This window comes from Hemiscyllium ocellatum, unplaced genomic scaffold (assembly GCF_020745735.1).
Source record: "Hemiscyllium ocellatum isolate sHemOce1 unplaced genomic scaffold, sHemOce1.pat.X.cur. scaffold_696_pat_ctg1, whole genome shotgun sequence".
In the NCBI taxonomy this organism is placed as follows: domain Eukaryota; kingdom Metazoa; phylum Chordata; class Chondrichthyes; order Orectolobiformes; family Hemiscylliidae; genus Hemiscyllium; species Hemiscyllium ocellatum.
In genome coordinates this window covers 73261-86300 of record NW_026869178.1, presented here as the reverse complement: position 1 = coordinate 86300, position 13040 = coordinate 73261, and the positions used below count along the sequence as shown (strand labels likewise).

General features: G+C 51.3%; 1 protein-coding gene across 3 annotated transcripts in view; it reads right to left on the bottom strand.

Annotated features, from left to right (window-relative positions):
• Positions 1–13040, bottom strand: part of LOC132814150 (metabotropic glutamate receptor 6-like) — a 75045-nt gene that overhangs the window by 15714 nt on the left and 46291 nt on the right. For 2 of the 3 annotated variants that reach the window (XM_060823391.1, XM_060823392.1), the window contains exons 5-6: positions 1313–1453; positions 120–320 (exon numbers count right to left, since the gene is read on the bottom strand). In XM_060823391.1, coding sequence (XP_060679374.1) covers positions 120–320; positions 1313–1453 — 342 coding nt within the window. The remainder of the gene's footprint in view (positions 1–119; positions 321–1312; positions 1454–13040) is intronic. The other variant, XM_060823393.1, reaches the window with a different exon arrangement.

Below are 13040 nucleotides of genomic sequence, written 5' to 3'. Positions count from 1 at the left end.
ACGCTGGGCATGATGGGAAGGTGCGCGCCCCCCCCCCCCCCCCAGTTGCCCCTTCTCTCCTCTTCCACCCCCAAAACCCCGTGCCCCTCCGTCCCACGTCCCCGGCCCTGGAGGCTCACCGTTGAAGTTGACGGCGCGAATGTATTCCAGGAGCGTTTTGCCGTCAATGGCGTCCATGTTGGCGCAGAGCCCGGTGGCCCCCGCGCACACGTCGCGCTGCAGGTTGTGCAGGGCGTGCGCCATGGCGTAGACAGCGTCAATGACGAACTGCACCTTCCCCTCCTGCTCGTAGGCCGAGTCCAGGCCGATCTGCTCCTGACCTGGGCAGTAGGCCCGGTTGGGTGCCATGGCAACGGGTGGGGAGAAGGGGGAAGAGAGAGAGAGACAGACTCAGAGAGGGCAGGGAGAGGAAGTGAAGGGGGAGACGGGGGTAACAGAGTGAGGGTTGAGGAGGGGGGTGGTGAACGACGAGAGGGGGGGGGCGGCGAGGCAGAGGGGAAGAGAGACGGAGGGAGAGGGAGGCCAAGGAGAGTGAGGGAGAAGGAGAGAGGGGGACAGAGGGAGATGAGAGAGAGGGAGAGTGGGAGTGAGGGAGAGTGGGAGTGAGGAAGATTAAAATAGGGGCAGGGATGGATGGAGAGAGTGTGAGGAAGGGAGGAGAAGAGAGGAAGGAAGGGAGAGCGATAGAGGGAGGAGAGACAGAGAGAGAGAGAGGGACAGGAGATCATCCCACCCTTCCCTTACCCCCGTCCCTTCCCCTTCCCCCTCCTCTTTCCCCATCTTCCCCATCCCCATCCCCCCTCTTCCCCGATCTCCTTCCCCCTCCCCTACCCCACCACATCCCCCCTCACCTTCCCCCTCCCCTTCCTCCCTCCCCTTTCCCCCTCCCCTTCCCCCTCCTCTTCCCCCTCCCCTTCCCCCCTTCCCCTTCCCCTCACATTCCCCCGTTCCCCCTCCCCTGCCCCCTCCCCTTCCCCACCCCTTCCCCCTTCCCCTCACATTCCCCCCTTCCCCCTCCCCTTCCCCCTCCCCTTCCCCACCCCTTCCCCCTTCCCCTCACATTCCCCCATTCCCCCTCCCCTTCCCCCTCCCCTTCCCCACCCCTTCCCCCTTCCCCCTTCCCCTCACATTCCCCCGTTCCCCCTCCCCTGCCCCCTCCCCTTCCCCCACCCCTTCCCCCACCCCTTCCCCCACCCCTTCCCCCACCCCTTCCCGACATCCCCCGCCCCTTCCCCTCACATTCCCCCGTTCCCCCCCCCAGCCCCCTGTGTCTCTGGGTGCTGCCTGCCCCTGTCGATGTGCCGCGGTGTACCTGTACACTTGTTGACACCGCGATGGTGCCGTCCCTGGGGGATGGTCAGGGTACAGGCGAAGTCATCCTCCCAGAACTCGGCAAACCAGATGTTCCTGCGGTTATTCTGCAGCGTCCGGCTGGTGAAGTACTCGTCAAAACCTGCCCAGGAGACCAGAGGGACGGACATTACCACCCACACTCCCAGAGGGACGGACATTACCACCCACACTCCCAGAGGGACGGACATTACCACCACCACCAGGGGGACGGACATTACCACCCACACTCCCAGAGGGACAGACATTACCACCACCACTCCCAGAGGGACAGACATTACCACCACCACCAGGGGGACAGACATTACCACCACCACCAGGGGGACGGACATTACCACCACCACTCCCAGAGGGACAGACATTACCACCACCACTCCCAGAGGGACAGACATTACCACCACCACCAGGGGGACGGACATGACCACCCACACTCCCAGAGGGACGGACATTACCACCCACACTCCCAGAGGGACGGACATTACCACCACCACCAGGGGGACGGACATTACCACCCACACTCCCAGAGGGACGGACATTACCACCCACACTCCCAGAGGGACGGACATTACCACCACCACCAGGGGGACGGACATTACCACCCACACTCCCAGAGGGACGGACATTACCACCCACACTCCCAGAGGGACGGACATTACCACCACCACCAGGGGGACGGACATTACCACCCACACTCCCAGAGGGACGGACATTACCACCCACCCCCCCAGAGGGACGGACATTACCACCACCACTCCCAGAGGGACGGACATTACCACCACCACCAGGGGGACGGACATTACCACCCACACTCCCAGAGGGACAGACATTACCACCACCACTCCCAGAGGGACAGACATTACCACCACCACCAGGGGGACGGACATTACCACCACCACCAGGGGGACGGACATTACCACCCACACTCCCAGAGGGACAGACATTACCACCACCACCAGGGGGACGGACATTACCACCACCACCAGGGGGACGGACATTACCACCCACCCCCCCAGAGGGACGGACATTACCACCACCACCAGGGGGACGGACATTACCACCACCACCAGGGGGACGGACATTACCACCCACACTCCCAGGGGGACGGACATTACCACCCACACTCCCAGAGGGACGGACATTACCACCACCACTCCCAGAGGGACAGACATTACCACCACCACTCCCAGAGGGACAGACATTACCACCACCACCAGGGGGACGGACATTACCACCCACACTCCCAGAGGGACGGACATTACCACCACCACCAGGGGGACGGACATTACCACCGCGGGGGAGAGAGAGAGGGATGGACATTACCACCGCGGGGAGAGAGAGAGAGAGGGACGGACATTACCACCGCGGGAGAGAGAGAGAGGGACGGACATTACCACCGCGGGGGGGAGAGAGAGAGGGACGGACATTACCACCGCGGGGGAGAGAGAGAGAGGGACGGACATTACCACCGCGGGGGGGAGAGAGAGAGGGACGGACATTACCACCGCGGGAGAGAGAGAGAGGGACGGACATTACCACCGCGGGGGGGAGAGAGAGAGGGACGGACATTACCACCGCGGGGGGGGGGATGGGGGGGGATGGACAATACCACCTCCCCCCAGAGGGACGGACATTACCACCCACACCCCCAGAGGGACGGACATTACCACCACCACCAGGGGGACGGACATTACCACCCACACTCCCAGAGGGACGGACATTACCACCACCACCAGGGGGACAGACATTACCACCCACACTCCCAGGGGGACGGACATTACCACCACCACCAGGGGGACGGACATTACCACCCACACTCCCAGAGGGACGGACATTACCACCACCACCAGGGGGACGGACATTACCACCGCGGGGGAGAGAGAGAGGGATGGACATTACCACCGCGGGGAGAGAGAGAGAGAGGGACGGACATTACCACCGCGGGAGAGAGAGAGAGGGACGGACATTACCACCGCGGGGGGGGAGAGAGAGAGGGACGGACATTACCACCGCGGGGGAGAGAGAGAGAGGGACGGACATTACCACCGCGGGGGGGAGAGAGAGAGGGACGGACATTACCACCGCGGGAGAGAGAGAGAGGGACGGACATTACCACCGCGGGGGGGAGAGAGAGAGGGACGGACATTACCACCGCGGGGGGGGAATGGGGGGGGATGGACAATACCACCTCCCCCCAGAGGGACGGACATTACCACCCACACCCCCAGAGGGACGGACATTACCACCTCCCCCCAGAGGGACGGACATTACCACCCACACCCCCAGAGGGACGGACATTACCACCCACACCCCCAGAGGGACGGACATTACCACCCACACCCCCAGAGGGATGGACATTACCACCTCCCCCCAGAGGGACGGACATTACCACCCACACTCCCAGAGGGATGGACATTACCACCCACACCCCAGAGGGACGGACATTACCACCCACACTCCCAGAGGGACGGACATTACCACCTCCCCCCAGAGGGATGGACATTACCACCCACAAACCCAGAGGGACGGACATTACCACCCACACCCCCAGAGGGACGGACATTACCACCCACACCCCCAGAGGGATGGACATTACCACCCACACCCCCAGAGGGACGGACATTACCACCCACACTCTCAGAGGGACGGACATTACCACCTCCCCCCAGAGGGATGGACATTACCACACACCCCCAGAGGGACGGACATTACCACCCACACCCCCAGAGGGACGGACGTTACCAACCTCCCCCCAGAGGGATGGACATTACCACCCACACCCCCAGAGGGACGGACATTACCACCTCCCCGCAGAGGGATGGACATTACCACCCACACCCCCAGAGGGATGGACATTACCACCCACACCCCCAGTGGGACGGACATTACCACGCACGCCCCCAGAGGGATGGACATTACCACCCACACCCCCAGAGGGATGCACATTACCACCCACACCCCCAGAGGGACGGACATTACACCTCCCCCCAGAGGGACGGACATTACCACCCACACCCCCAGAGGGATGGACTTTACCACCTCCCCCCCAGAGGGACGGACATTACCACCCACACTCCCCAGAGGGACGGACATTACCCAGAGACTCCCCTCACTAGCTGCCTGGCCTGCTCTGGGTTTCCCAGACCTGCCCAACAACCATGGACACTGTCAACACACCCTCCGCCCGGACTCTCACACCCCTCCGTCTGTCCCACTCTCGCTCCCTCCATCCGTTCATCTATTCCCACTCTCGCTCACCAAATGTCCCTCGCTCGACCTCCACCTGGCTCTCCATCCACCCACCTCACACTCTCGATAAATATCTCCCTCTCTCTCTCTCTCTCTCTCTCTCTCTCTCTCGATAACTATCTCCCTCTGTAACTCTCTCTCGCTCTCGTAAACTATCTCCCTCTGTAACTCCCTCTCTCGATAACTACCTCCCTCTGCAACTCTCTCTCTCGATAACTATCTCCCTCTCTAACTCTCTTTCTCTCTCGATGACTACCTCCCTCTGTAACTCTCTCTCATTCGATAAATATCCCCCTTTGTAACCCTCTCTCTCTCTCTCGATAACGATCTCCCTCTGTAACTCTCTCTCTCGATAACTATCTCCCTCTGAAACTCTCTCTCTCTCGATAACTATCTCCCTCTGTAACTCTCTCTCTCGATAACTATCTCCCTCTGAAACTCTCTCTCTCTCGATAACTATCTCCCTCTCTAACTCTCTCTCTCGATAACTATCTCCCTCTGAAACTCTCTCTCTCTCGATAACTATCTCCCTCTGTAACTCTCTCTCTCTCGATAACTATCTCCCTCTGTAACTCTCTCTCTCTCTCGATAACTATCTCCCTCTGTAACTCTCTCTCTCGATAACTCTCTCCCTCTGTAACTCTCTCTCTCTCGATAACTATCTCCCTCTGTAACTCTCTCTCGATAACTAGCTCCCTCTGTAACTCTCTCTCTCTCAATAACTATCTCCCTCTGTAACTCTCTCTCTCGATAACTATCTCCCTCAGTAACACTCTCTCTCTCGATAACTATCTCCCTCTGTAACTCTCTCTCTCTCGATAACTATCTTCCTCTGTAACTCTCTCTCTCTCGATAACTATCTCCCTCTGTAACTCTCTCTCTCTCACAATAACTAGCTCCCTCTGTAACTCTCTCTCTCTCGATAACTATCTCCCTCTGTAACTCTCTCTCGCGATAACTACCACTCTCTGTAACTCTCTCTCACTCTCTCGATAACTATCTCCCTCTGAAACTCTGTCTCCCTCGATTACAACCCCCCTCGGTAACTCCCTCTCTCTCTCGATAACTATCTCCCTCTGTAAATCCATCTCTCGATAACTATCTCCCTCGGTAACAGTCTCTCTCTCGATAACTATCACCCTCTGTAACTCTCTCACTCTCTTGATAACTATCTCCCTCTGTAACTCTCTCTCACTCACTCCACAACTATCTCCCTCTGTAACTCCCTCTCTCGATAACTATCTCCCTCGGTAACAGTCTCTCGATAACTAGCTCCCTCTGTAACTCTCTCTCTCTTTCCTTCGATAACTAGCTCCCTCTGTAACTCTCTCTCTCTCGATAACTGCCTCCCTCTGTAACTCTCTCTCTCTCGATAACTATCTCCCTCTGTAACTCTCTCTCTCTCAATAACTAGCTCCCTCTGTAACTCTCTCTCTCTCGATAACTACCTCCCTCTGTATATCTCTCTCTCTCTCTCTTGATAACTATCTCCCTCTGTAACTCTCTCTCTCTCAATAACTAGCTCCCTCTGTAACTCCCTCTCTCTCACGGTGGCACAGTGGTTAGCACTGCTGCCTCACAGCGCCTGTAGACCCGGGTTCAATTCCCGACTCAGGCGACTGACTGTGTGGAGTTTGCACGTTCTCCCGTGTCTGCGTGGGTCCCCTCCGGGTGCTCCGGTTTCCTCCCACAGTCACAAAGATGTGCGGGTCAGGGTGGATTGGCCAAGCTAAATTGCCCATAGTGTTAGGTAAGGGGTAAATGTAGGGGTATGAGTGGGTTGCGCTTCGGCGGGTCGGTGTGGACTTGTTGGGCCGAAGGGCCTGTTTCCACACTGTAAGTATAGTCTAAAAAAAAACTATCTCCATCTGTAACTCTCTCTCTCGATATCTCTCTCTCTCTCTCTCTCGATAACTATCTCCCTCTGTAACTCTCTCTCTCTCTCTCGATAACTATCTCCCTCTGTAACTCTCTCTCTCTCTCTCGATAACTATCTCCATCTGTAACTCTCTCTCTCGATATCTATCTCCCTCTGTAACTCTCTCTCTCTCTCTCTCTCGATAACTATCTCCATCTGTAACTCTCTCTCTCGATATCTATCTCCCTCTGTAACTCTCTCTCTCTCGATATCTATCTCCCTCTGTAACTCTCTCTCTCTCAATAACTATTTCCCTCTTTAACTCTCTCTTTCTCTCGATAACTATTTCCCTCTGTAACTCTCTCTCTCTCTCTCTCTCTCGATAACTATCTCCCTCTGTAACTCTCTCTCTCGATAACTATCTCCCTCTGGAACACTCCCTCTCTCTCTCGATAACTATCTCCCTCTGTAACTCTCTCGATAACTATGTCCCTCTGTAACTCTCTCTCTCTCGATAACTATGTCCCTCTGTAACTCTCTCTCTCTCGATAACTGTCTCCCTCTGTAACTCTCTCTCTCTCGATTACTACGCCCCTCTGTAACTCTCTCTCTCTCTCTCGATAACTATCTCCCTCTGTAACTCTCTCTCTCTCTCGATAACTATCTCCCTCTGAAACTCTCTCTCTCGATTACTACCCCCCTCTGTAAATCTCTCTCTCTCTCTCTCGATAACTATCTCCCTATGTAACCTTCTCTCTCGATAACTATCTCCCTCAGTAACTCTCTCTCTCTCTCGATAACTATCTCCCTCTGTAACTCTCTCTCTCAATAACTATCTCCCTCTCTAACTCTCTCACTCACGATTACTACCCCCCTCTGTAACTCTCTCTCTCTCTCCCTCGATAACTATTTACCTCTGTAACTAACTCTCTCTCGATAACTAGCTCCCTCTGTAACTCTCTCTCTCTCGATAACTATCTCCCTCTGTAACTCTCTGTCTCTCGATAACTATCTTCCTCTGTAACTCTCTCTCCCTCTCTCTCTCGATAACTATCTCCCTCTGTAACTCTCTCTCTCTCTCGATAACTGTCTCCCTCTGAAACTCTCTCTCTCGATAACTATCTCCCTCTGTAACTCTCTCTCTCTCGATAACTATCTCTCTTTGTAACTCCCTCTCTCTCTCGATAACTATCTCCATCTGTAACTCTCTCTCTCGATAACTAGCTCCCTCTGTAACTCTCACACTCTCGATATCTATCTCCCTCTGTAACTCTCTCTCTCTCTCAATAACTATTTCCCTTTAACTCTCTCTTTCTCTCGATAACTATTTCTCTCTGTAACTCTCTCTCTCTCTCTCTCTCGATAACTATCTCCCTCTGTAACTCTCTCTCTCGATAACTATCTCCCTCTGGAACTCTCTCTGTCTCTCGATAACTATCTTCCTCTGTAAGTCTCTCTCTCTCGATAACTATCTCCCTCTGTAACTCTCTCTCTCGATAACTATCTCCCTCTGTAACTTTCTCTCTCTCTCGATAACTATCTCCCTCTGTAACTCTCTCTCTCTCTCTCTGGGTAACTAGCTCCCTCTGTAACTCTCTCACACTCTCGATATCTATCTCCCTCTGTAACTCTCTCTCTCTCTCTCAATAACTATTTCCCTTTTACTCTCTCTTTCTCTCGATAACTATTTCTCTCTGTAACTCTCTCTCTCTCTCTCTCTCGATAACTATCTCCCTCTGGAACTCTATCTCTCTCGATAACTATCTCTCTCTCTTTCTCTCTCGATAACTAGCTCCCTCTGTAACTCTCTCTCTCTCTCGATAACTATCTCCCTCTGTAACTCTCTCTCTCTCTCGATAACTATCTCTCTTTGTAACTCCCTCTCTCTCTCTCGATAACTATCTCCATCTGTAACTCTCTCTCTCGATAACTAGCTCCCTCTGTAACTCTCTCTCTCTCGATAACTATCTCTCTCTTGTTAACTCCCTCTCTCTCTCGATAACTATCTCCCTCTGTAACTCTCTCTCTCGATAACTATCTCCCTCTGTAACTCTCTCTCTCTGGGTAACTAGCTCCCTCTGTACCCCTCTCACACTCTCGATATCTATCTCCCTCTGTAACTCTCTCTCTCTCTGTCGATAACTATCTCTCCCTCTGTAACTTTCTCTCTCGATAACTATCTCCCTCTGTAACTCTCTCACTCTCTCAATAACTCTCTCCCTCTGCAACTCGCTCTCTCTCGATAACTATCTCCCTCTGTAACACTCTCTCACTCACTCCACAACTATCTCCCTCTGTAACTCCCTCTCTCGATAACTATCTCCCTCTGTAACTCCCTCTCTCGATAACTATCTCCCTCGGTAACAGTCTCTCAATAACTATCTCCCTCTGTAACTCTCTCTCTCGATAACTATCTCCCTCTGTAACTCTCTCTCTCTCTCTCTCGATAACTATCTCCCTCTGTAACTCTCTCTCTCTCGGTAACTAGCTCCCTCTGTAACTCTCTCTCTCTCTCTCTCGATAACTATCTCCCTCTGTAACTCTCTCTCTCGATAACTGTCTCCCTCTGTAACTCACTCTCTCTCGGTAACTAGCTCCCTCTGTAACTCTCTCTCCCAATAACTATCTCCATCTGTAACTCTCTCTCTCTCTCTCTCGGTAACTAGCTCCCTCAGTAACACTCTCTCTGTCGATAACTATCTCCCTCTGAAACTCTCTCTCTCTCGATTACTACCCCCCTCTGTAACTCTCTCTCTCACGATAACTATCTCCCTCTGTAACTCTCTGTCTCTCGATAACTAGCTCCCGCTGTAACTCTCTCTCTCTCTCTCTCACGATAACTATCTCCCTCTGTAACTCTCTGTCTCTCGATAACTATCTTCCTCTGTAACTCTCTCTCTCTCGATAACTATCTCCCTCTGTAACTCTCTCTCTCTCGATAACTATCTCCCTCTGTAACTCACTCTCTCAATAACTACCTCTCTCTGTAACTCTCTCTCACTCTCTCGATAACTATCTCCTTCTGTAACTCTCTCTCGCTTTCGATAACTATCTCCCTCTGTAACTCTCTCTCTCAATAACTATCTCCCTCTCTAACTCTCTCACTCTCGATTACTACCCCCCCTGTAACTCTCTCTCTCGATAACTATCTACCTCTGTAACTCACTCTCTCTCGATAACTAGCTCCCTCTGTAACTCTCTCTCTCTCTGTCTCGATAACTATCTTCCTCTGTAACTCTCTGTCTCTCGATAACTATCTTCCTCTGTAACTCTCTCTCTCTCTCTCGATAACTATCTCCCTCTGTAACTCTCTCTCTCTCTCTCGATAACTAGCTCCCTCTGTAACTCTCTCTCTCTCTCGATAACTATCTCCCTCTGTAACTCTCTCTCTCGATAACTATCTCCCTCTGTAACTCTCTCTCTCTCTCGATAACTATCTCCCTCTGTAACTCTCTCTCTCTCTCTCTCGATAACTATCTCCCTCTGTAACTCTCTCTCTCGATAACTACCTCTCTCTGTAACTCTCTCTCACTCTCTCGATAACTATCTCCCTCTGTAACTATCTCTCTCAATAACTCTCTCCCTCTGCAACACGCTCTCTCTCGATAACTATCTCCCTCTGTAACTCTCTCTCACTCACTCCACAACTATCTCCCTCTGTAACTCCCTCTCTCGATAACTATCTCCCTCGGTAACAGTCTCTCAATAACTATCTCCCTCTGTAACTCTCTCTCTCTCTCTGGGTAACTATTTCCCTCTTTAACTCTCTCTTTCTTTCGATAACTAGCTCCCTCTGTAACTCTCTCTCTCGATAACTATCTCCCTCTGTAACACTCTCTCTCTCTCTCGATAACTAGCTCCCTCTGCAACTCTCTCTCTCGATAACTATCTCCCTCGGTAACAGTCTCTCAATAACTATCTCCCTCTGTAACTCTCTCTCTCTCTCTGGGTAACTATTTCCCTCTTTAACTCTCTCTTTCTTTCGATAACTAGCTCCCTCTGTAACTCTCTCTCTCGATAACTATCTCCCTCTGTAACACTCTCTCTCTCTCTCGATAACTAGCTCCCTCTGCAACACTCTCTCTCTCGATAACTATCTCCCTCTGTAACACTCTCTCTCTCTCGATAACTATCTCCTTCTGTAACTCTCTCTCTCTCTCGATAACTGTCTCCCTCTGTAACTCTCTCTCTCTCTCGATAACTATCTCCCTCTGTAACTCTCTCTCTCTCTCTCGATAACTATCTCCATCTGTAACTCTCTCTCTCTGGGTAACTAGCTCCCTCTGTAACTCTCGCACTCTCGATATCTATCTCCCTCTGTAACTCTCTCTCTCTCTCAATAACTATTTCCCTTTAACTCTCTCTTTCTCTCGATAACTATTTCTCTCTGTAACTCTCTCTCTCTCTCGATAACTATGTCCCTCTGTGACTCTCTCTCTCGATTACTACCCCCCTCTGTAACTCTCTCTCTCTCTCCCTCGATAACTATCTACCTGTGTAACTCACTTCTCTCGATAACTAGCTCCCTCTGTAACTCTCTCTCCCTCTCTCTCTCGATAACTATCTCCCTCTGTAACTCTCTCTCTCTCTCGATAACTGTCTCCCTCTGAAACTCTCTCTCTCGATAACTATCTCCCTCTGTAACTCTCTCTCTCTCTCGATAACTATCTCTCTTTGTAACTCCCTCTCTCTCTCGATAACTATCTCCCTCTGTAACTCTCTCTCTCTCTCTCTGGGTAACTAGCTCCCTCTGTAACTCTCACACTCTCGATATCTATCTCCCTCTGTAACTCTCTCTCTCTCTCAATAACTATTTCCCTTTAACTCTCTCTTTCTCTCGATAACTATTTCTCTCTGTAACTCTCTCTCTCTCTCTCTCTCGATAACTATGTCCCTCTGTAACTCTCTCTCTCGATAACTATCTCCCTCTGGAACTCTCTCTCTCTCTCGATAACTATCTCCCTCGGTAACTCAATGTCTCTCTCTAACTATCTCCCTCTGTAACTCTCTCTCTCTCGATAACTATCTCCCTCTGTAACTCTCTCTCTCGATAACTATCTCCCTCTGGAACTCTCTCTCTCTCTCGATAACTATCTTCCTCTGTCTCTCTCTCTCTCTCCATAACTAGCTCCCTCTGTAACTCTCACACTCTCGATATCTATCTCCCTCTGTAACTCTCTCTCTCTCTCTCAATAACTATTTCCCTTTAACTCTCTCTTTCTCTCGATAACTATTTCTCTCTGTAACTCTCTCTCTCTCTCTCTCTCTCGATAACTATCTCCCTCTGTAACTCTCTCTCTCGATAACTATCTCCCTCTGGAACTCTCTCTCTCTCTCGATAACTATCTTCCTCTGTAACTCTCTCTCTCTCGATAACTATCTCCCTCTGTAACTTTCTCTCTCTCTCGATAACTATCTCCCTCTGTAACTTTCTCTCTCTCTCGATAACTATCTCCCTCTGTAACTCTCTCTCTCTCTCTCTGGGTAACTAGCTCCCTCTGTAACTCTCTCACACTCTCGATATCTATCTCCCTCTGTAACTCTCTCTCTCTCTCGATAACTGTCTCCCTCTGAAACTCTCTCTCTCGATAACTATCTCCCTCTGTAACTCTCTCTCTCTCTCGATAACTATCTCTCTTTGTAACTCCCTCTCTCTCTCGATAACTATCTCCCTCTGTAACTCTCTCTCTCTCTGGGTAACTAGCTCCCTCTGTAACTCTCACACTCTCGATATCTATCTCCCTCTGTAACTCTCTCTCTCTCTCAATAACTATTTCCCTTTAACTCTCTCTTTCTCTCGATAACTATTTCTCTCTGTAACTCTCTCTCTCTCTCTCTCTCGATAACTATGTCCCTCTGTAACTCTCTCTCTCGATAACTATCTCCCTCTGGAACTCTCTCTCTCTCTCGATAACTATCTCCCTCGGTAACTCAATGTCTCTCTCTAACTATCTCCCTCTGTAACTCTCTCTCTCTCGATAACTATCTCCCTCTGTAACTCTCTCTCTCGATAACTATCTCCCTCTGGAACTCTCTCTCTCTCTCGATAACTATCTTCCTCTGTAACTCTCTCTCTCGATAACTAGCTCCCTCTGTAACTCTCACACTCTCGATATCTATCTCCCTCTGTAACTCTCTCTCTCTCTCTCAATAACTATTTCCCTTTAACTCTCTCTTTCTCTCGATAACTATTTCTCTCTGTAACTCTCTCTCTCTCTCTCGATAACTATCTCCCTCTGTAACTCTCTCTCTCGATAACTATCTCCCTCTGTAACTCTCTCTCTCTCTCGATAACTATCTTCCTCTGTAACTCTCTCTCTCTCGATAACTATCTCCCTCTGTAACTTTCTCTCTCTCTCGATAACTATCTCCCTCTGTAACTTTCTCTCTCTCTCGATAACTATCTCCCTCTGTAACTCTCTCTCTCTCTCTCTGGGTAACTAGCTCCCTCTGTAACTCTCTCACACTCTCGATATCTATCTCCCTCTGTAACTCTCTCTCTCTCTCTCAATAACTATTTCCCTTTAACTCTCTCTTTCTCTCGATAACTATTTCTCTCTGTAACTCTCTCTCTCTCTCTCTCTCG